At 37.9% G+C, this 24,390-nt stretch overlaps 2 protein-coding genes across 2 annotated transcripts; both read right to left on the bottom strand.

The window, feature by feature from the left end:
- Window positions 1-10,529, bottom strand: LOC141797029 (long-chain fatty acid transport protein 2-like). Its single transcript, XM_074678407.1, has 10 exons — window positions 9,882-10,529; window positions 7,884-8,093; window positions 6,122-6,280; window positions 5,909-6,033; window positions 5,625-5,819; window positions 4,454-4,544; window positions 4,122-4,320; window positions 3,911-4,008; window positions 3,663-3,793; window positions 1-1,278 (listed from the first exon to the last, which is right to left on the bottom strand). The coding sequence occupies exons 1-10, from the start codon at window positions 10,357-10,359 to the stop codon at window positions 1,102-1,104; spliced, it is 1,863 nt and encodes a 620-aa protein (XP_074534508.1). The 5' UTR covers window positions 10,360-10,529; the 3' UTR covers window positions 1-1,101.
- A 2,384-nt stretch (window positions 10,530-12,913) lies between these two features.
- LOC141796360 (long-chain fatty acid transport protein 2-like) lies at window positions 12,914-23,285 on the bottom strand. Its single transcript, XM_074677419.1, has 10 exons — window positions 22,760-23,285; window positions 19,966-20,175; window positions 19,725-19,880; window positions 17,928-18,052; window positions 17,646-17,840; window positions 17,465-17,555; window positions 17,085-17,280; window positions 16,407-16,504; window positions 13,242-13,372; window positions 12,914-13,149 (listed from the first exon to the last, which is right to left on the bottom strand). Exons 1-10 carry the CDS (start codon window positions 23,214-23,216, stop codon window positions 12,973-12,975), a joined length of 1,836 nt encoding a protein of 611 aa, XP_074533520.1. The 5' UTR covers window positions 23,217-23,285; the 3' UTR covers window positions 12,914-12,972.
- Window positions 23,286-24,390: the final 1,105 nt, after the last annotated feature.

Here is a 24,390-nt window from a genome sequence, read left to right as displayed (position 1 = left end):
ATTTTGTTAAACATTTACAAAACATTATCAAGATGTTAATAAAAATAAGTTTCACAGTGAGTCTGTCCCTGAGATTAGCTGAATGTTAAAAAAACAAACCAAAGTCTGTCTTGATTTCAGATTCTGATTTTCTGGCTGAAAAAGAAATCTGAACGAGTTAGTTAGAGCCAGAAACCTAAAGGGTTAAAGTTTCTAAAAGCAGAATGTTGCTCAAACGCATGGGGGTAAATTTAGGATGAGAAACTCAACACTAAAATATCCTGCTATGCACATGACATAAAATATCAATGTCACAATTAAAAAGTAGAATAATAAAATTTCAAGGAAATTCAGGGATCTTAAGATTATCTAAACAAATCAAATGCTCATCTTTAATTTATGAAAAAAACAGAAACTCTTCTGTCTTTTCACTTGAAATTTAGTTTTAAAAAGACAAGTTTAAACACAGAACCACATTTGGATAATCTATTAAAAAAATACTGAATCTATCCAACTCAGGAGATTTTTATGAATGGTCCGCTCTTCCAATGGAAATGTTCTGGAAAGAATTTCTGAAACTTTTCTTCCCACATATTGAAATATTCCTCCAGTGTTCTGTTAGATCATCTTTAAACAAGCAGAGAATTTGTTACCTCGACAGAAAAACATCCTCCCACTTTGAAAGCAAAGTGTACACTTCTTCTGTCGGGCTGTCTCTGAAACACAAGGATATAAAAGACAAAAACTACAAAAAAACAGAAGAATGAGTTTTTTTCACACGTTTCCTAATTTTCTCAAAGGAAACTTCCAAAGGAATGCTCTTTCATCCCGGCTCTGAACCACCATCGACAAACAGAAGTTACAACTCTGTGTCTGATCGTTCCTGTTCTGTGGTTTAGTTGTTTATTTGTACAACACCTGTCTCTGAACACTTGGGTGCACAGGGAGCAGAGAGGGAAAAAAAAGGACATGGTGTGTTCTGTGGTAGTCAATGCTTACCCTGGAGCCAGTTTTCTCACACCTCGTCAAAAATGATTAAGATCTTAGAAAGTTCTTCAAATGAGCTGCTACTTCTAACAGAGGTGAGTCCCCTGCTTGAACACGACTGCTCAAAGTTTGGTGTTAGAGTTTGATTTCTCCCGCCCCAATCGCTCTGTAGATCTCTTCTGTCATGGCGACGTACGTCTTTTTCTGAGGGTCTAAAAAGTACAGAGGATCTTTGATGTGAGCCGGGTTGAATCCCTCCTCCACCAGCTTCACTTTCTTCATCTTGAACGTCCCTGTCAACTCCAGACATGGCTGCAAAAAAACGCAGATTATGAGCATGAGGAATACATGAACCGATACTGATCAGGTTTGAGCCGGACGTCACTGAAACACACTGCTCTCTTTATCCACGTACATCCCTCAGTCTTTGTGCAACATGACTCTGGAAACTTTTTAACCCACAGTGAAATTAGCATGGCCTTTTGTTAGCTTACATAAAATGACTGGAGTCAGTCCAAAGCGGTGAAATAAGAGAGGAAAACGAGACAGTCAAAATACCCACAGAAAATTTACAAATCTGTTTCTACATCTGACTCTACAGCAAAATATGATGACTAAAGCTCCTGGTCTGATGAGGGTTATGATGAGATGTAAAACTGCAAGAATTCTGTGTAAGGAGAATCTTTTGAGCCTAATGGAGGTTTGGACCACAGCGTGAATGTGATTTCATAGAGAAACAAACAGAGGGCTGTAAGCATACACGAGAGTTATACAGGCATGGCCACCGTGACTTTGACCTTTAACTGTGGACAGACTGATAAAAGTTTTGGTTCAAAACAAACGTTTCTGCCAAATTTAGAGAGATTCCTTCAGGGGGGATCATTACATATCACTGTCATGAGAAAGATGACGCACAAGCATAGCCCACGGTGCTTTAGAGCTCCTGTAAGGGTCTTTTTAAATCTGGTTGTTCACTGCAAAATCTGATATCAAGGCAAGTAGTTATGTCTTGATTTGAGTTTGAAAAAGGCTTATTAGACTTAATATGAGCCACATTTACCAGACCAGAAACATGTTTTGTTTGTAAATACATAAAAAAATTATGCCTAAATTGCTCATAAAAAGTTTAAAAAAATCTGTTTTCCAATAAAAAAAAATACTTGTGTAGTTTCTTTAGTCAAGACAATTTTGAATTTTAATAAACTTTACACAATAGTTTTTCTTAATCTCTGTTTTTGTAAATCTTGAATAGCGTTGCAAGATTCTGGGAATTTTTCAAAGTTGGAAACTTTCAAGATATTTTGTCAGAATTTGGGGGGATTTATATCAACTGTATTTTTATAGCAACTGTCCTCTTGAAATGAGAAGTTTATTTTGGATATGACAGGTGAATGTGGCTCATATTAAGTCTAATTTAATTAAACCAAATATCATTTTTATTAAATATAAGACATAGATGCTTAGGTTTCAGCTTTCAGAAGATTAAACATTTTGTCCACAGGGGGCGACAGAATCAACACAAACAAAAACTTCCTGACAGGAGCTTTAAAAGTGCAGCACCACAAGCAGAAAGTGATCACCTATAGTTCCATGAATTCCGACCTGTTCTTCTCATTATTGATAAAAACTAAATAACTAAAAAAATATTTGAAAAAGGAGTTTTACCTTTTTTTCTAAAATGTTATTCCACTTACTACTGTACTAAGAAATCATGAATTATATCCATTTTTTTTCAAAGAATGCACTCTTTTTCTGGATTATCTTTGAAGGATATTTTTTTCATTTTTTCAAGAGAGTTATGTTAAATCAAAAGCTGAACATGATACGAAAGCTGGGAAAAAGCAGAAAATTTGAGCAATTTTTCTACTTTTTTAAACTTATATTTGATCACACGAAACCCTGGACAAATGTCATTAAGAAGGTATCAAAGATCGACTTTTGCCTGTCAAGAAAATCTAAGGTGAGGATTTTAGGTCAGCTCAGATTTTTTCCCCCATCTTGATTTTTGCAGGTTAGCAGAAACATCAAAGTGAATAAATCAAACAAAAACATGAAAAATAAGTTCTTCAAAATCCTACACTCACAGGACAGTAATCTTCTCAGGCAGGATAAGAAGGACTCGTCTGTTGTAGTTTGTAAAGTCGGCTCCTTGAGCTTGGTCTTAGATATACGTTTACTATCTGGCACCTGGATGCTACATTTTTATGGATCCCAGTCCTCACAGTCCACCACGTTATGGGCTGAGGGTTGCAAACCTCAGCTTAAAGGCTGCTGCCAAACACATTTCATGAACAGGGTTCAAAAGTAAAATACGAGCAGGGTCTCTGAAGATGCGTCTCTTCCTCTGGGTTATAATATACAACAGAGGGAAAAATCTGCTGATTTTACACAAATGGTGCCTGATGAGGCAAAGATTGATTATGTACTCCTATTCTATCCTGAAAAGTGATTCAAGCTGAATCACAAAAAGCAGCAATGGTGGGTAGTTTCTGTGTAAAAAGGGAACTTTACTCCTCAGAAATGTATTGTTTTCAACAACCAAAAGAGCTGAACTGAGGAATTTGAAATAAAAAAAGCAAAAAGAAATTATCTTCTGGTCTGAGGATGAGCCTGAACTCACCACAGGGGTTCAGAAACACATGGGTTGACTGAAGAACAAGTCACAGTTGTTAAAATAGAGAAAAGCGCTTTCTTACCTGAATCCTGATAAACCTGGGTCTGGCGTACGTTGGGAGGTAGGTGGAGACCTGTTTGTAGGCGTCTGAACAGTCAAAATCTTCTCCTTCTTTCAAAGTGACAGCTGCCATGCCGATTCGCCCCTCGTGACCTTTAGCAGACATAGAAATATGAAATTAAATTTTTAAAAAGCAATAATAAAAAGAACAGTTTGCAGTTTCTGAACTTTTATTTCCTCTTTCCACAGCTCTGACATCTTTGTTTTTACCTTCAACTTTGACGCCATAAACGTTTGCCTCCAGGATGCCGTTAGCCATGTTGAGAATATCTCCAACCTCAGATGTGGCGACGTTTTCTCCTTTCCATCTGTAAACACACATTATGTCACCTCCTGCATCATACTGAAACCTTTACAAGCCTGAAATGTTGATTTAACCTGAATTTACAGCTACAGAACAAAAAAACAAACATAATCTGACCTGAAAGTGTCTCCGACTCTGTCCTGAAAATACACAAAGTTGTTGTGATCAAAGCGGAGTAAATCCCCAGAGTTGAAGTACAGGTCGCCTTTCTTCAACACGTCTCTGAGCCTCTTCTTCTCAGTCTGATGCTTGTTCCCGGCGTAGCCAACGAAGGGGGATCTCTGCGTGACCTTTCCCACCAAGAGTCCAGTCTCACCTGGTGAAAAGAAAGATGAGAGATGATGCCTTCAGGGTGCCTGATTAATCCATGATAAACCAGACATTTAACAATTACATTTTATGATGATGAAAACTTGACAAGAGGAAAATGCTCATTAAGGTCCTCCCACCTCTAGCTGCCTCAATGCACAGACCCTCAGCGTTCCTGATGGGCTCCTCCTTCTCGATGTCAAACTTGATCAGAGTGTAGGGGAAGAAAAACTACAACAGAAGAAAATCCCATATGATGATGTTGTCATGTTGTATCACATTTTATCATACATTGTTTAATTGACTCATATCATGTTGTATTGAGTGGTGTTGTATCGTATCTTAACGTTTCTTTCTGTATTGTGTCATGTTGTATCATGTTTTATCATATGATGGTCAGAATTGAATAATATCAGGTTGTATTATAGCATCATTTCTCATTGTATCATGCTTCATCATTTATTATGTGGAATAATATTGTATCATTTAGTCTTACATTGAATCGAATTGAAAGCTCTTCTTCTGACTTACAAAACATTGACAAGAACAACTCCTGCCTTCCTGGGGTCCCTCTTCCAGGTCTACACGCCTTCTCACCAACTGAGCTCTGCTTGTGAAAGACGCCTGGTGCTCCCAGCTCAGGGTGGCTCTAAATCTCTAGCCAGACTCTTCTCCTCTGTTGTTCCCAAATTGTGTAATGAATTACCTAAATCTATATGATCAGCAGAGTCCCTTTCTACTTTTAAGAGATGTCTGAAAACTCATCTGTTCGGAGAAAACACTTAAACGCTTCAGCTGACCCTTCTCCTCTTTGTCCTCAGGGGTGGAATGAGTCAGAAGGTCTAAGATCCAGCTCTTAGTGAATTTTCAGCACTAACTACTGAATGTTGTAGAAGTTTGAAGTATATTGTTGCAGCAATTAATTGTGGTTTGTTGGCTAGATTATTCTGCATTATTAAAAAATACTGCACTTAATGGCAGCACCTACAGCCAAAGAACTTGTAGCACTTTTGTCACACTACCTAGGTTTTCCTTGTGTCTAAATTCTCGCTTGTATTGTACGTTGCTTTGGACAAAAGCATCTGCTAAATGAAACTGTAGAACTGTATTTTTCATTATACTGTTTGATCATAACACATCATGTTGAATCGTATCATTTCTTGTTGTATTGCGTTTTATAATATCATGCCTAATCATTTCTCTTATGTTACATGATATTATTGTACCGTACCGTACCGTACCGTACCGTACCGTACCGTACCGTACCGTACCGTACCACATCTGATCTGGACTAACTATATCTCTTCTCACCCTGTGAACAAAGTTGACTCGGCCCACTGCGCCAATCTTGGATGCGTAGTTGATGAAGCCGATGTTTCCTTCGGTGGCAGCGTACAACTCTTTGACTTTTATGTCCCCGAAACGATTCAGAAACTCTGACCAGATATCTGTGCGGACTCCATTTCCGATAGCAATCCTCACTTTGTGGTTTTTGTCATTGTCTCTCTGCAAATAATCAGAGACATAGAAAACTCTGAATCTCCACTCAGAACACTTCAACTATTGCACAGAGGGTTAGTTCGGACTCCTTTTACCTTGGGTGTGTTGCAGAGGTAGCGCATTGTTTCCCCGATGTACTGCATCACAGTCACATTATGCTTCCTGCAGTCATCCCAGAACTGAGAGGCTGAGAACTTCCTCCTCAGAATCAGGGTCATACCTGCAAATTCAAATGTCACACATTTATCTTGCTTTCGGCGCCTAAAACCAGATGTGTAAAAGCTTTTGTTGTTTATTATTATTGTTACCTCTCTCAATGCCTCCAACCATCCCGATGAGGAAGCCTGCGCTGTGGTACAGAGGCAGGTTGATGTAGAAGATGTCGTTTGTTGTGACTCCACATGCTGCCTGGAGGAAAGAGGCTGCCCAGACTCTTTCATGGGTGACAACGGCTGCTTTAGGCAAACCTTACAAAGTCAAATGGAAAAATAAATCATCCCACAACAGCAGACTGTGGATCATACTTCATATTGTAATATTAAGAGGGTTACTTCTGGTCTACGTTCTCAGGGTTTTAGCATTTTCAGCTCTTTGTTTTGGTTTTTAACTTAATAGTTTTGTGTCAGGATCACCTTGTTAGCAACGTTGCTGAAGTTTCCAGCACAAAAACAATCAATTCATGGTAAGCTTCCTGCTAGCTTAAAAGATAACTATTTATAATTCATTTTCCTTGCTCATAGTCGTTTTAGGTTTTTAATACTTGAACCAAGAGGCTAGGAGGGTGGTTTGAGTTGGAATCTGCTATAAGAGAATGGGAAACCAGAATAATCTCTGTTTTGTTTACAAACTCAGAATGCTAACAGAGACTAGCAGTTTTGCCACAGTGTCAACAGGCAGAGGAGAAATGTACAGGACCCTATGGTTTGTTTCTTGCATACACTGTATGATAAATGGATGCAGTCTTTGTGGCATCATTTATTTTCACTGATTTGAAAAAATTAAAAGTTGACGCCTCTTTTCCAACAAGTTAGTTTTGATTTAGCTTAAAAGTTGAAGTCAAAAATTAGCTAAATACATCTGTAACTATCTCACATCCTTTCACTCCATCTTTTCACAGCTGCTAGGCGCTGCCCTGTTGTGGCTGCCTGTTACAGCAGCTCTCTCTTCTTTGTCCGTTTCTTGTAATTTTTTTCGTCTCTTTTTCGTCATTTTTGTATTTGGAGTGGATCATTACTTTTTATGGTTCATTTGTTGGTCGAGGACACCAAACTGGTTCTATCTTCAGTGATATTTTTACTATTTTTGCTCCTGTGTTTGTCCGGAGATCCTACATGTAACCATGGCTGCACTATTTACTGCCTGTTTGCAGCCTTTAGCATGTCAGTGCTAACTGGTGCAAGGCCTGATGTCACCCACAAGGTGAGGAGAAGGAGGTGAGGACGACGTGCTGGTTCTCAGGTGTGAGCTAAGAAGTGACGACATGGACCTGTCCTTCCATCCATCGTTATTGGGAAAGTAAGATCTATCTCCAACAAGATGGACGAGCTAGCTATGCTAACCCAGCAACAGAGGGAATACCAGAGGGCAGAGTAGCATCATGCTATTCACAGACATGGCTAACGGAGCTAATACTAGACACTAACGCTACATTGGATGAACTTAGCCTGTTGTCAGCAGACAGGATACAGGAGACAAAGACTAGACAGACTCAGTCCTGGACCCTGAATGGTGAAGGATGGTGAAGCTGTCATCATCTTTTTTTGTTATAGACCTCTTTGCATTTTCTATACACTTTCTCTCTTTGTTTTCTTGATTGCTGCTGTGACTCCTGAATTTCCCCTCAGGGATGATTAAAGTATTTCCTATTCTATTCTATTCTATTCTATTCTATTCTATTCTATTCTATTCTACTCTATTCTATTCTATTTATTCACTATGAGAGTTGGTGAGAAGTTGAACTCTAAAACATGTAGTGAACGTGGATTTTCAAGGTGCGGTAATTGAGATCTACCCATCAGTGAAAGCTTTTATTCGCACTTGTGGGTGTGTCAGACGAGTTTCCCAGCATACCTGTTGTTCCTGATGTGTAGATGTACAGCGCTGTACTCCTGATGTGAACATTTGCTCTGAGCTCTCTGGGCAGCGGCTGATCTGAAGCCTCTGAGATCTTTTCAGACAAAGCGCTGATTCCCTCGATGCTGCAGGACTCGGACAGGAGGAACACGCTGATGTCCTGCTCCCTCAGCGTCGGTAAAACCTCCTCCACAGCATCCAGCAGCTCTGCAAACACAGAGCACATTCAGCTCCGCACATGGAGGTAACTCAGGGTGCATTGTTGCGCAATGCTGCACATGTGGGGCCTGTATCATGTTACAACGGGAAAAAGCACATGGAGCAGACAAGTATGCCTGGATGTATGCATTTCTTAGAAGTAAGACTCTTGGCTGACTCCAAAATGGGGGAGGAGGAAAAAGTTTTCAGGGAGCTTGTTGCCTGAAATGAACTCAGTCAACATGAACAGCACAATGATCAGTACATTTCAGCTCCTGATAACAGCTGCTGAGGATATTTAAAGATATTGACTTCATACCACTCCTGATTGTCCTGCAAATACTTCTCTTATCTTTGTTTTTTTTTTTTAAATCCCCTGTTAAAGTTAAAACCAGCTGAACTCACAGCGGCAGAAGGAAACACCAGCAGAGTAGTGATTGTTATATCTTTGACAACTTTATGTTTAGACAGACTGTCACTTCCAGTTTTACTGCAATCTTAAGTGGTTTATATTTCTCTTTTTTAAGCAGAGATCAACACTGAAATCCAAACGCTTGTTCCACGAAACCCCTAAATAACCTTTACATTGTATGAATGACGTGTTTCACTTTGGATCCTGTACATCGTGTGCTCACTACCTCAAACTAATCATTAACAGCCTTAAATGGGGTAAAAGTCTTTGGGTGAGTGAATCAGCTCAGTCTGTCTGTCAACAGAAGATGAACTAATAGTATTACTGTAATACTTCATGGATGTTAGGAGTCACCTTAAAGGAAGTCTGTAATTGGTGTAATAACCTTTAAATTGAATTTGAATGTTGTAGGGTAAATACTTAGATGTCATAACAGTTCATTTAATAAAATCAAGGCTGAATGACCAATCAGACCAAGTGAGCAAAATTAGAAAGACAAAAAACTAAAAACTCACACGTACGGACTCCTCAAACCAACCAAACTCAAGTTTGATTAAAAATTATTTAGTTGGGAGTGGAAAGGCTTTTTTTCTTTTGGTTATTTAGATGGGGAAGGAAATTAGCGTACAATGTAAATGCAAAAGTTGATGAGTAATTACTTTAAACCACAAACCTGCAAACTATGGTGGTCCTTGAGTGCAAAAAAAGACAAATACAAATTTTTAAAAAGAAAAATAGAGGAAGCAGAAAAGTAAAGTTCCTGCTCTGACAGGGATTGTTGCTGATTGGATGAATTGGATGAGCATCCCTCTTCATTTGTTTAACTGGAAGGAGATGCTGCTTTCATGCAGGCACATACCTTTTTTCTAAACCTTTTTTTAAAAAGGTTTTGTTATCTTTTTTGGGTCATGTTTTGCACTTATGGCCACCGCAGCAAACACCTCATGATAACATTCAGAATCAGCTTTATGGGCCAGGAATGTGGATGCTTGAGAGGAATTTAATCCATTGTTTCCCTGTTTTGCTAAGTCTACTTACACAGACACAACAAAGCTTAAAGAACAGTATTTATCTAATATATGATATCAAATATAACATAAAAGTAAATCAAGTTTCCAAATGGACTTTTACTTTTCAGAGTGCATGCATGACTTTAAGTGTTGTAAAGATGTTAGTTAAGCTACTCATTCATAAACTTTATGGTTTATTTATCTAAATGAGTCACACATGCATCAGAGGTCTTACTAAATACTTTACATTCAATGAGTCTTGCACTTTGAACTCCTGAGAGCAACAGGCTGCTGGTGGACTCATGGTGGAGGAAATTCAAAGGAGAGGGATCAGAAGACCCCCACTCCTTCCTGCAGGATCAGTCAGCTTCTTACCTGGAGACACGATGATAACTTTGGCCCCGCAGCAGGAGAAACAGTGCAGCAGAGATTTAGACCTGATGTTAAAGTTTAGCAGAGCAGTCGGACAGCCCAGCTTGGCCAAACCGAGCCAGGTCCACACATAACTGGGCTCGTTGGCGAGAAACAAGGCGACTGTGTCTCCCTCCTTCAGCCCAGCCTCAGCCTGCAGAGCTCTGGCCACCTTGTTGCTCTGTTTGTCCACCTCTCCGTAGGAATAATCCCGACCCTCAAAGTGCAGGAAGGTCTTACTGGGATGCCTCCTCGCTGCATCCAAGAAACAGTCCACTATGCTGTAGAAAGGTTTGATTTTCTTGTATTTGATGAGCCTGGCGCCGAGTTTGAGGCTCCTCATGATGTAAACAAAGTCAGCGACAAAGCAGGGAAAAAGTGACCTCAGATAGGCCACGGACAGGATAACCAGCCCGGTTAGCGCGGTGAACCAGATGATCATTTTGCAGAGCGCACTATGCAGGACTCATGTGCGTGTTTCTCGGTCTGTGTGTCACAGGAGCAGCGGAGGAGGAGGAATAACGCAGCTCTGTGTGATTTGTGACAAAGTTCACCCACTCGGCCCGGGGCGGTGCTCAGAGCCCGACACTCCTCCTTCATTCCCTGAATGTTTTCGAGCAGCTTGGCCGGGTGTTTCCTCGTCCACTGTGGACTGATGTAACGATCATTTCCTCCCATTAATATTCATGTTATTGTCAGGGGTGGTACTGATTTTGCAGAATATCAGAACGATAAATTCTTCTAATATTTTCATGAATAGACATCGTTGATATGTACTTTTACAATTAATAATTTTAAATCTTCTATTTCTTAAGTGTGTAAATACATACAATCGTTAATATAAGTTCAGTAGAGTTTATAAATAATATTTAAAGTAATTTAATTATTTTAAACCAGAAAATATATCCTTCAATACTTTTCATTAAGACATGAACACATCTTCATTGGGAAAAATAGATAAATGTAAATAAAAAAAAAAGTATAATAAGGTAAATAATCAAAAAATATATATATTGCATGTACTCCTACCGACTGCAGGAAGCTGATCACCTTAACATGGTGTAATCCACACCCGACCACAATACAACAATGGCATATAAAGATAGTGTTCATATATTCAATGGAAAAATAACTGCTAAAATACACTTAAAATTTGATGTTTTCTTAAAAAGATGGAGACCTACAATTGAATATTTTAATTTATCTGCCTGTGTCCTTGCGGTCTGTTCTTAGTCATAGTTAAACACAAGGTATTTACTCCATTAAAGGGTGGATGAAATAAGATTAGCCCATCAGCTAGATTATGAGTTGATCTGCCTCTATTTATTTATTTATATGTTCGTATGTGTAGGCATTTGGGTTTGGGTCGGTACACCGCTGATGTATATGTGTAAACATTGATGTTATTCTGTATATATCAAGAAACAAGATTGGAATCTTTGTTGTTTGAGGCCTGATATATGATTTTACTTCTTTTTCTTTTTTTAACCTTTAGAATTATAAATAAATATACCGGAACGTATGTGCATAAATATGGATTAAATCCAAAATTTGAAACTCATAAACTTAGCACAAAGTGTAAAGCCAACTTGTGTTTGGTAGATTATTTCTGTATGCATGTAATAAATCTTATACTGTTGTAAAGCCTGTTTTCTTCCCTTTAAAAGGAGCCACATTTATAAGGCATTTCTAGGATAAGAAGCAGAGGTGTGTATGGAAAATTTCCCAGGCTGTTGGGGCTGGGATGCTGAGTTCAAATTAATGTGTCAGTTTGTTTCATTTTCATGTCTGTGCAGTTTTTGGAAACATTTTATTTTGGTAAGACTTCACATGTAGCTTTCTTTGGTTGGATTTCTTTAGGTATCTCGATAAAAGGTCAAGGGTTCCTGTAACAAACACACAACTTATCATTCACTTCATGACTTCTCAAAGACTTATTGATTTAGACCTGATTGAGAAAAAAATCAAGAGAAATATCATCAAAGTATCAGCTTTTAATTCTCAAAGGAGGTTTCAACAATAGTAAAATGAATAACATATAATGTTGATTGAAATAGAGACTTCCGGGAGGATTTACAACTTAAAATGTCTGACCAAAGTACCCAGTTCAATGCTATGTTCTTTAACTGTGCTCAGTTGGCTTTTTCCACCTAGTGGATGTTTTCTGTCAAATTCAAAATGCTGATCAGTTGCTCCCACTTCCAAACACAAGAGGCCCTGCTTCACTCTTGTAAATCTTTAAAGAACAATTTCAGACAGAAAAGTTTAAAGTGATTTGGACATTCACACACACCCTACTCAGATCAGACTGACCAACACTGCAGGAGACAGTCTGAGTTTCTTTGTCAGCTCCAGGGCCTCTTCTGCATCGCTGAAGTGCGACATTAAGGTTTCCATGGAGATGCTGAGTCCATGGCTGACATCTCAGGACCAGAATCAGACTACTATGACACACCTTTAGTCCAACCTAAAGGTGAGTTTAAGGTCGCCAGCAGCTGATGAGGCCACTTTATTTCAAAATTGAGATATATGACAATATTAGGATGAAGATTACCCTCAAAACTCTGATAGTACAACTACTCCTGTAGGCTTTAGAGTGGAAAATCTTACAACCATGCCTGCAGTGCGATGAATAACTTCATCATAGGCACATCACCTGTCTGACTTCTGATTTGGGAAAACACACATCAGTATATTAGACAGAGGTGGAAGATAAAGGCCTCAACAGACCAGACTCAGAGCTCAAACAAGTAATGGTTTGAAACATAAGCTCACAGCCTTTACCGTACAGGAAAAACCTGATTCTTAAACTCTCATGGGACTTGTGTGTACGTTTTTATTTGTCTGTCTCATCATAAAGAAAAACAAGCTCAAACAAGTTCTTTAAAATAGATGAAAAGTCATTTCAGGATACTTGTAAAATTAACAACTATTTTAAAATACAGGTGAAAGTAAAAAGATAATTCACAGCATGATAAAAAAAAGTTTTTGAATGAGCTAAAATTCACAGGTGAGTCAAGTATAGCAGGTAAAACTTCCCTTTAAAAAAGTTTCTTTAAATTTTGATCTTCCCTGACGTGACTGAATCAAAGATGTCTGCTGTTAGAGGGATGTAGTCCTTGACCTTTTCATCCATGAAGTAAAGCGGGGCATCTATTTGATTCAGGTTGAAACCCTCCTGCACCAGCTTGGTCTTCATATGCTTGAACGTGCCTGTGACCTCCAAAGTACTCTGGAATAAAGTCACAGTGTAACGAGTTAATCAGGGCCAAGAAGTGAAGAGATGGAGGGGGCTGAAACTCAAAGATCCTGTATGAAAAATACCTGTATCCTCAGGAATCGGGGCCTTGCGTAGGTCGGCAGGAACTTTTCCACATGTTTAAAAACAGCCACGGAGTCAAAACTCTGTCCGTCAGCTAGCGCGATGGCAGCCATTCCAACTCTTCCCTCTTGACCTGAAGGGGTCACAGAATCAGCCAATCAGAAGACATCTATGATGCTGGTGTAACACATCAATGAGTAACAGCAGGTTAACGTCTTGTTAGCCTGATGGCAAAATTGCCTATGTTATAGTTCAAGGTTTTCAGAAAAGAAGAATTAACACATTTTAATGTATATTAATTACTTTTATGTATTATTATTATTATTATTATTATTATTATTATTATTATTATTATTATTATTATTATTATTGCCATCTATTCATTTTTTTTATACTTTATTGACTCATGCAGTTATGAAGCGTAGCGAAAGTTCAGTCAGGAAGACTATCTCTTCACGCATGCTCCCTAAGCCTGAACCAATTTCCCGCTATCCTTCTCGCTCCAAGGGCTCTCAAGCTGCCACACTCTCCCTCCTGACCAATCAGTCTCACCTGTCAAATTTAAAAGTGCTTTCTCTCTCCTCTCATCCAGCCCGTGGAGTTTGTCCAACCTACCTCCACCCCTCTCACCACCTCTTCAGGATCCTTACCATCTTCTAATAAATCTTCTATCAAAAATCATCTCCAAGAAGCATTACTCCTCTCCACCACCACCAGAGTTTAGGCTCCGGGGAAGCCTTCTTTCATGGGATCATCTTATCCATCCTGTGGCTTCCTAAGATGATTTACTTCCTGTGGGGTCTAAGTGCCAAAGACATTTTCTGTACACAATAAATCTTGTTGCATTCATTCTGTCTTCTGTTCCTTTATCATTAGTCTTTCCTGATTGAAATGCTATGAGGCTAACAATGACAGGAATGGGAGCTACTCACAACCAAGGTTATAATAGTTTTGGATTTGTCATTATAGTTTAGTTTTAGTTAGCTTTGACATTTTATTTTCCATTACAGTTTAGTTTTAATTAGTTTTAGAGCAGGCATTCTAGTTTTTATTTAGTTTTGATTTTTGCAACAAGGCTTCGTTTTAGTTTAGCTTCAGTTTAGTTTTACTTTTTTCATACCTTGGAAAATGTGTCGGATTAATTTAAATCCTAAAAGCTATTAATATTGTCAGAAACGATAACTAAGGACAATTTGTCTTTAATTTTGGTTAGTTTCAGTTAGTTTTGTGAACACAAGATACAGTTTTAGTTTTCTTATTGTTTTTGTTTTCTTTTCTAGTTTTTATTAGTTTGAGTTAACTGCAATGTATTTTAAATTTTACTTTTTGTTTTTAGTTTCGTTTTAGTTAACTATTATAACCTTGGTGCACATAAAACAAAAGTTCTTTCTGACATCAAAGGAAAGTCTTATTTTGGTTGGACTTTCCTGTGGCAAAAGAGAGCTTTGCACATCTGCTAAAGGGGACAGGTGACGAGAGGAGGGGGAAGTTTGCAGAAATCCCTCACACCAACCAACCTGCAATAAAATTTATTAAAAAAACTTTGCTACCAGATTTTCTCAGGTTTGTTGCAAACTTTAGTTGGAATTTCTCAACACTGACAAAATTATATGGTTAATTCATTATTCCATAGCAGTTCTTCATCTGGTTTCAAACCCACAGGTGAACAAACAGGTGTCTCTAAGAGGGGTGAGAAGGGTGGCTCCCTTATCTCTCATAGAGTTTTATGAGCAGATAAAACACCCAGCTCCATGTCGGTCATATTAAATCAGCCAACATGTTCAGCTTATTGTGTGTTTTTTGTCTCTTTGCCAAGATGACTGATGCCCCAGAGAAGAGGTGGTGCAATATGGCTGAGGAGGATAAGATAAGCTGTCATTCATCTACAGGGTGATATGTCTGGTGTTACATCACCCTTAGCATAAGGTAAAAATATACATAAAAATGAATATAACAAGTACATAGGATGAAAATAAAAACTGAAGATTTGAAAAATGAAATAAAAAACTCACGTTCCTTAAATCATTGGATAAAAATAAACTGCAGGGGAATGAATGCTTATGATTCACTTCTAACAGATTTCTACCTGAGTGGTACTGCTGCGCAGAGTGTGTTTAACTAACATGCACATTTTCCAGCTTTCACACGTTTTCCAGCCCCTTTAGGTCAAAGTTCACCTATCTGAACTTTGCACTCTGTGCTATCTGCACGTCCTTTAACACATTTGATTTTCTCTTTACATGAGCTCAGTCTACAAAGTGCTGTCAGCTCTGCAGCACTTCACCAACTAAACTGTCAGACACACACACTTTTTACAACAAATGGTAAGTTTAAGGTTAAAGGGGGCTCTCATTCAGAAAAAATGTCAGTGGATCAGAGAGGCTATTTGGTCTCAGGATTTTCAGAAACTTTCCTGAAGGAGTTCCTGTTTTTATCACCACCTTCAGCTCTGACCTTTCTCATTCAGACACCTTCCTTTGTGAAGAACTTGCTCTATTATCAGCAGCGGATCATGTTCTAACTTTAATCCGCTTCTCTTGTTTGAGGCTCAGGCCCCCAAACAAGAGAAGTGGATCAGATTTCTGTGTTAACTTCATTCTAAGCGCAGAGTTTACGAACTCTTTGTTAAGAAGTCCCAGAATCCCTAATCTTTACACACTGAGGTGCATTGGTGTTTGTCTGTGTGTTAAGTATGTTTTATTCCCTGTCATATTTGTAGTGTGTTGTGGTTTTATGGGATCTGAAGCTGTATACTTTGATGACACTTTAACACATGTGAAAGTTTGACTCAGGAAAGAAGTCAAAGATTAACAGATGTAAAAAAACAAAAAACAAATGGGCAGAACACAGCCTCCATGCTCTATTGGAGTCGACACAAAAAAGAGCACAAACCAACACAAACAAAATGTCCAGTTCTGGTTCAACACAGTATTTAGTTTGTTTTTATAAAAGGAATATTTTAGGAGAAAGAAAATAGCAGAACTTTTCACCCCATCAATCCTCTCAATTGAGAGACAGCATGCTCTGCTTCTATATCTTTTTAATCTCTTAGCTATTTAAGTGTTATTAAAAGTTCCCTAAGTCCATCCATTGTGGCATTTAACAACTCTGTCCCTTTTTAATGTTTTGCATTTTATTTCATCTCCAGAGATTGACAAAGACCTTACCTTGCACTTCAACTCCATACACGTTCGCTTCTTTAATGCAGTCAACCATCGAGATGATGTCAGCAACCTCAGTTGTAGCCACGTTCTCTCCTTTCCACCTGTTTCCAACAAAAAAAACATTCATTTTAAATTCATTCATTCAGTAAAATTTATCATTTTATAGTTTCAACTTTATCTCAAATTTTTGCCCTATTTCTTTTTTTCCCTTTTCTCTTCTTTTTTTGTTTTGTTCTTTTCCTTTTTAAAGGGCAAGTCACCCAGTTTTTTTCTTTTTTTATCTTTTATTTTGGGGCAAGTTTCCTTTTTTTTAAAATTAAGGCAAGATGCTCTGTTTTGAATAACTTCTTATTAAGGAAAGTCTTCTATTTTTTTTCTTTATTATGATAAGTCACAACATTTCTTTTCTTTTCTTAGCTGGGGCAAGTTTTATTTTTTAATCAAGGGAAGTCACCCTATTTTCTTTTTTTATTTTTTAAATCAGGGCAAATCACCCCAATTATTCTGTGTTATTAGAGCAACTCGTTTTTCTTTCTTTCTTGTGGAGTGTTCTGTTTTTAAGGTCCTTGGCCTGATTTTTTTTAAAATGTTTTTTTGTTTTACTTGGCAGAGACAGGCTCCCATAGAAAAGAGACTTCATAAAGCTTTCCATTGAAACCCAAAAACCTAGGATGAAGTCACCTGAAAGTGTCTCCGACTCGGTCCTGAAAGTAGATGAAGTTGTCCTCGATGCGAACAAGGTCCCCAGTGTTGAAGAACATGTCTCCTGTCTTAAAGACGTTATGAAGCCTCTTCTTCTCAGTCTGCTGCACGTCTCCAGCGTAACCAGAGAAAGGCGTCCTGAGTGTGATCTGAGACACCAAGAGTCCAGGTTCACCTGAGGGCAGATTGGACAGGTGAGTTATGCAATGTTATGTTTATGTTCTTTTACAGGCATGTTGTTAAGAAGACAATGACATAATGTTAAGTATTAAACATCACTTTGAAAACATTAACTTTGTCATTTCATCATTGGCTTTGAAGCTTAGGACGTCTTAAGTGCTACAAACTGTCTCACACACCTGGTCCAACCTCAGTGCAGAAACCAGAGGAATCCCTCACAGGCTTTTCTTCATCGATGTCGTATTTGATCACAGCATATGTAGACAGCATCTACAAGACACAAAAATAAAGCTCACAGCATTCAGATTGGCATTTTTATCTTCATTTAGTTCATTAAGAGGAAAATAACTGGACATTTACTCTGTGTATGAAGGTGTCTCGTCCGATTGATCCGATCTTGTTGCTGTAATTCATCAGGGAGAAGTTCCCCTCTGTAGCTCCATAAAACTCTCTGACTGAAATGTTTCCAAACCTGCTGATGAAATCCCTCCAGACATCCGCCCTCATCCCGTTACCAACCGCAAGTCTCACGTTATGAATCTTATCATTAGGTCTCTGTTGGAGGGAGGATTGTAAATAAGCACAGGCACTTTTTGGATGTTTTGACTTTTTATTTCTGGTGCTTTGTTGTGCATTTCATACCTTTGGTGTGTTGCAGACGTAGCGCATGATTTCACCGATGTACTGAATGACTGTGACGTTGTATTTTCTGCAGTCGTCCCAGAACTGAGATGAAGATAATTTATTCCTCAGAACCACGGTGATTCCTGCAGATGTTCACAAGATGAGAATTCAAGTGTTCAGAGATGAGAAGTTTTTAAAATGCTTCTTTGGTTGTTTTACTTAATTTCCCTTACTGACAAAAAAACAAAACAAAACAACACCAGTGGCCTCACAAACTGTCGATAACTATGGACATCATTAAAATGTAAATGCAACACATGAAATACATCTTCATCAAGAATATAGGTGCATTATTTCAGACATAATGAAAATTAAATGTCATCAAATTTTCTTTTTCGTCGTCAAGAATGCACATTAAGTGACTTGAGTCAAATCTAAGTGGATATGGTGCAGCACAGTCAGTGAGTGATTCTGGAGAGTGCAAAACCTTCAGTGAACGTTACTGCAGCTCTAACAGAACCACTCACTGACTGTTTACTGAACAGCAGCTCCTCCTCTAGATCTCTCCCCACCTCAGTCAGTGAATGATTTGTTTACTGACCTCAATAAACAGAAATGTAGCTGTGTCCCATTAAATTCTCACGCTTATTATTCACCACCTGCTGTTCTCAGTATGATCGCGAGGAGAGCTTAAAGTTCAGTCATATTTCAGCTTATTAAATTCTGATTCACAGAACTGAACCTTGAACGATTCAGTGAAGAAATGTTTTGAACGAATCACTAAGATGAACTGATTCAAATGTTTCAGTACACTGGACATGGGGAGGTACTTGGTTTTCTTCTACTGTAGTACTTGTTCAGTTTCATTACCTCAACGAATGGTGTTATGTTTTTGGGAGAGTTTGTTTGTCTGTGAACAAAACAACTCAAAAAATAACCAACGGATCTTGATGACATTTTCAGGAAATATTCAATGTGGGATAAGAATAAAGTGATTAAATTTCGGAGGTAATCCAGATCACCGTCTGGATTCAGGACTTCTTTAAAGGATTCTTTGTCATTGTGAGATAGGGACATTTTCACCATATGTGTACATAACTCCATAGTAAAGGGCCAGATTGCTTTGCAAAACAATACAACACAAGGTCCAGATCCAGATCCTGGCAACATTCTGGATACTAAGATCTGGAATATATAACATGTTCAGGGTCATCATAGTTTTCAACACTGTCAGGTAACAAATTATCATACAAACCTGCAACTAACACCAAATTGTAGCAGACAGTCTGCTGAAAAGGAGTATAACATTAAAGTAGGACTAAAGTGTTGCATGACAATCAAAATATACTTGGAGGAGGTCTGCACTCTTTGAGTGCTTTGCTTGTTTTCATGTTTGTCTGAGGGTGGGTTGAAAATTGAAAATAAAAATGACCTTTCCCTTTGCATTTGGATTATGTCATACAATGTGACACAAGTTGATAATGTAAAATGTAATTTCTTTGTTGCATTTTCATGTGCACCTTTGTATTTTCATTAGAATTATGTCCAGCATTTAGCAGACCGTTCCTTGAAAACAAAATTGCAAAAACCCTTTTTTTTTTTAATCATGTCACATAATTTGCAGTCTTAAAAATGAAAATGAAAATCATAGTTGGACAATTTTACTTATGACTCCAATAATGTACCTATATTCTTGGCATAAAAATGTAATTTCTGTTTGGCAATTTTATTTTTCATATTTTTACATTTTCACTTGAATTATGTCTTAAATAAGCTTCCATAGTTAACTGAGTATAAAGTCAAACATGTGCTTACCCCTTTCAACAGCTCCAGTAGCTCCTATCAGGCCAGCACTGTGATACAGAGGGAGCGTGATATAAATCACGTCACTACTCTTAATTTCTGCCAGACCCAGAAACAAGCTGTACATCCACAGTTTGGTATGAGTGACGATCGCAGCTTTAGGAAGACCTGTTACAGAAGACACAGATAAATACTCCTCTCTTCCACAGTTTGGATCCTGGTTGTTGAACACTTTAAAGAGCAGGTGCCTCACCTGTTGTTCCTGATGTGTAGATGTAGCCTGCAGGACTCCTCATGGTGACATGTGATCTGAGATCTCTGGGTAGAGGCTCAGAGGAGGCTTTGTTCATCTTGTCTTTAAAGCTCTCCGTATCTGCAATCCTGCATTTGTCGGTAACGATGAAAACAGTGACCTGCTGCTCCAGCAGGGTGGGTAAGACCTCCTCCACAGCATCCTGTAACTCTGAAAGAAGAAATCTGTTGTAGTTTAAAGTTCTAAAATGAAGCAGACACACAAGCAACACAATACAGACAAATAATATCTTCATATCACCACAACATACAGATGCAGAAACATCTATATGAATTTTTTTTTTTGAAGTTTGACCACAGGTCATATGGAATGAATAGGGAGTGAGTTTTCCACCTATACTGCAGACAGTCACCAGGGGGAGCAGTTTTGTGGCCACCTCACTTCAAGCCCAGCGAAATGACGTCCCTTTATTTTCAGTCTATGGCAGCAACACACAAGTCTCTTTCCACCTGTGCTACATGTATCCTTTCAATGTTTTGGCCCAGCCTCATTGTGTTTCCTTTGTTGAAAAATCCACTTTTTAATTGAAACCCCACAACACAGGTTTCCTCCAATTACATGATGAAAGATTTTTTTCTGCACAAAGGACAGTTTCAAATATGGGTTGATATCAAAAACATGTTAAAACAACATGTTCGAAGTTCGTTTAAATGTATAGTTTGCATAGTATTTGGTAAGACATTTCTACCACTTTTAACGAATTAAAGAATCAGTCCCATTAAACTGTCAAACGGTGTCACCATAAAAGCTTGAAGTGTTAAAAAATTCACCTTCATAGAAGTTTGACAGTGTACTTAATGATAAGTTATTTGTTATTAATATTGTAAGCGACAGCGTAGTAGACTGCTAAAATGATACTAATCACATTAACTTTTTGAAAAAATATTTGCCTTTTTTATGAGACGCATTGATCACACCAATTTACCTTTATCAGTTTTAACTCTCATTTTCATTCATCAAATCTTATCCTGCTGTAATGTCTTCTAAAATCAAGAAAATATTACAACTGCATATTTCATCCATTATTGTAAAAATATGAACAAATACAGGAGTTACATTTTATATAAAACCATGAAAACAGAAAAAGCTTGATCTGTTTTGGGCCTTTCTTTTGTAAGTTTTAATCTTTTTATGGGTTGGTCTTTTAGCTACTACAGCACTGGGTCACTTGTTGCTGAAAGGTTTGGGGGACCCCTGGTCTGGTTCATGGACAGACTGCAAATATATTCACCTAAGATTAAAGCCACTATCGTCTGGCTACATAAACAGATCTCACACAGGAAGCTGTACATCTCCAGGACCAAAATGTCAATCTAGATGAGTTCCTGTCTGTTGACTGCCCTTCACTAATATGTGTGCCATTACTTGACAACTGAGAACTTACACATCTCTGATGCTGCACATTGCACTGATTCTTTTACTTTCTAACGAACCTTTGCTTATTATTTAGTCAATATTTTGCATGAAAACAAGAGCTCTTTAGCTTCTTCAAGTTAAAAATCACAAGAAGAAAGATGCATTATGGGTCATGTGGCACACTAAGCTGAGTGTCTGTGGGAAAACAAAGTACTTAGGTCACTTCATAACAGACCAACTCTGTGGTGATGATGATATTGTTCGCCAGTGTCGTATACTGTATGCTCAGGCCAATACTTTGGTCTGCAAATTCCACATGTGCTCGAATAATGTAAAAATTAATCTGTTCAGGACATTTTGCACACCGTTGTATACAGCTCCACTGTGGTGTCAAAATAAAAAGAGCTTGTTGCAAAAACTCAAAGTTGCCTATAACAATGCCTTTAGGATTCTGTTAAAAAAGCCGCGATCCAGAAGTGCCAGCCTGCAGTTCTGTCGAGCTCATGTAAACTCATTCAGTGCTCTTATGAGACACCTAATGTACAGATTTATGTGTCGACTCAATGACTGTGAAAACTCTTTGGTCCAGACTTTGGTCAATCCTACTGTCAGTGCTGTACGTTACCAGTCAGCTCTGTGGAAGCACTGGTACAGCTGTCTTTTATAATATTCTTGTTGTGTCTGTCTTTTTTCTCTTTTTTCTTTTAATTGACTTCAAGTCTTATCAATAAAGATGATGATAAAGATGATGATGATGATGACTAAAGTGTAATAAAGAGTCATCATAAAATCAAATAAGCACTTTAAAAAGCAAATGATTAAAAGTCTTGCTTATTAAAAATGAAAAAATATTACAATTAAGATTCATAACACTCATTAAAAATCACAATGAAATGTGAAAAAAACAAGTACTTAATAACTCTACTTCATGGCAATAAATGTTTAAAAATTTGTAAAAAAAAAAAAAAATGTCACTGGAGTAAAACAGATAAAAGAAAAGTATGCATTTCATTTGCATTTAGCAAGTGGAAGTTTAAACTTTAAAAAGTTAGTGTGGCATTTAGAAGAATAATTGTCAGCTGTCAATGCACAATTTAACATGAAGTTGTTTGTAAAATCCTTTGGGATGATATTGCACAACACCAGTTGTCATGTAACAGAGCCAGAGATCATTGGAGGAAACCCAGCCCCTAAGGGGGGCGTAGTTTTCTCTACAAAGTTGTTGAGTAGCAGTAAACCTGAATTAACCCCGAGCAAGTTTCTGAATTTAAACTTCGTTTTCATAAAGATTAGGACCCTAAATTCCTAAAGTTATGGATCAATTAAAGCTAACTGCTCATTATTCAGTGCAGATGAATGCAACAGATGTAAAGTTTACCTTCAGCAGCGATCAGAGTTTTGGCCCCGCTGCAGTTGAAGCAGTGTAACAGGGACTTGGATCTGATGTTGTGGTTGAGTAAAGCTGCAGGACATCCGATCTTCAGCAGACCAAACCACAGCCACAGAAACATGGGCTCATTCCCGAAGAACAGCGCGACCGTGTCCCCTCCTTTGCATCCGTTCTGCAGCAGAACTCTCGCAGCTTTGTTGCTGAGCTGATCCGCGTCCAGGTAGCTGAAAGTCTCGTCTTTACATCGGAGGTAGGGTTTGTGTGGGTTCGCCTTCACTGTGGCTGCAAACTGGTCCGGTAGGGTGAAGTTAGTCTTTAAGTATTTCTGGAGACGTTTCCCGATGCTGACTCTGATGAGCACATGTTGAAGATCCTGAAACCAGTAAGTCCTTGGAAATAAAAAGACAAGAAATCCCACAGCTGCCAGAAAAATCAGGATCAACATGGTTAGGCGTGGAAAGCTGAGTGTTGTTCAGAGGTTTGTGGAAGTTCTGAAGATCAGGAGAAGAGGAGGAGGAGGAGGAGGAGGAGGAGCACAGAGAGGTTATCAGAGAGCTTCAGCGTGTCGCTTTAATAAATAACAAAACCTGTTAGAAAGTAACAGAACTGCAGGCGGAGACCATAACAACGATTCAGACTTTGATTAACAAAAACAATGAGCTAAAACTTCTTTAACTGAAAAATTCTCCTCCTATGAGTTAGCTCATCAAAAGAAAAAAAAAAAAAAAAAAAAAAAAAACGAAGAAAAAGCTACTGCTCAAATATTTCATTTTTTCAACCCCCAAAAGTTTGTAAGTTGTAGAAAGTTATTTCGAGTTCGAACAAAACCAGAAAAATGTGGTTAAGCAAAAAAAAAAAAAAACCCCAAATCAGATCGGTTTATGTGTGAAGAAAAGGGCCTCTGATTTTTTATTTCATGTATTTATTTTTATTATTATTATTATTATTATTATTATTATTATTATTATTATTATTATTATTATTATTTTCTTTTTTGGAGGGGGGGGGGGCAGTAAAGAAAAAAAAAAGAAAACCTATTTTGTAAATTTTGGCAGTTTTGTGAATTCTAAGTTGAAAGTCAAACGAAAAAAAAGTCAGCTTTTAAAAATCAATATCCAAATTCTAAAACTAAAGTCAAATTGTGATATTAAATCTAAATTTTTTCACAAAATTCTACAGAAGCCATAAAAGGTAATGCATAAATATATTTTGTATTTTTCCATTACACTGTGGCCTTAACTTATTTTCTGTCTTCTTGAAATAACAAAATAACTTTTTGGTAAAGTCTGAAGTAGATAATCAGTAAGTTGATTGCTACTGTTAGCCTGAGGATGGCATGCTAAACTGGCTTTCTTCTCCTACCAGTATGATTGAGATAAGTGAAGCCTGTTGCTGTGTCTCTTTGTGCAGCTCATCACGCCATCCTTTGGCTAATGATAAAGATCAACTGATTGGATTTTTCAATCACCAGAAAATGATCTCCTTGTTCTTGGAAAACAAGCTCTGTTTTCTCAAGATTGGAAGATAAATGATCACATCATACTGAGAAAAGTGCATCTTGTTTTAAGGTCCTCTTTTATCTGATTAGAGGCATGAAAAGCCCAGTTTTACTGATCTTA

Source organism: Halichoeres trimaculatus, unplaced genomic scaffold, assembly GCF_033239565.1.
Source record: "Halichoeres trimaculatus isolate MK-OKI-2021-1 unplaced genomic scaffold, fHalTri1.1 fHalTri1_scaffold_10, whole genome shotgun sequence".
Classification (NCBI taxonomy): domain Eukaryota; kingdom Metazoa; phylum Chordata; class Actinopteri; order Labriformes; family Labridae; genus Halichoeres; species Halichoeres trimaculatus.
Note: the sequence above shows the minus strand (reverse complement) of the source record. Positions and strands in the feature narration are given on the sequence as shown.

Bases quoted from the DNA above. Each gene is read 5' to 3' on its own strand.
- LOC141797029 (XM_074678407.1), bottom strand. From the start codon at position 10,359: ATGATCATCTGGTTCACCGCGCTAACCGGGCTGGTTATCCTGTCCGTG. The intron at 6,034-6,121 runs GTAACAATAATA...TTGAATTTGCAG, and splicing joins GGTTGGAGGCATTGAGAGAG to GTATGACCCTGATTCTGAGG. The intron at 5,820-5,908 runs GTAAAAGGAGTC...GATTATTTGCAG, and splicing joins ACCTCTGCAACACACCCAAG to AGAGACAATGACAAAAACCA.
- LOC141796360 (XM_074677419.1), bottom strand. From the start codon at position 23,216: ATGTTGATCCTGATTTTTCTGGCAGCTGTGGGATTTCTTGTCTTTTTA. The intron at 18,053-19,724 runs GTAAGCACATGT...GAACATCTGCAG, and splicing joins TACTGGAGCTGTTGAAAGGG to GAATCACCGTGGTTCTGAGG. The intron at 17,281-17,464 runs GTGTGTGAGACA...ATCTGCCCTCAG, and splicing joins CTGCACTGAGGTTGGACCAG to GTGAACCTGGACTCTTGGTG.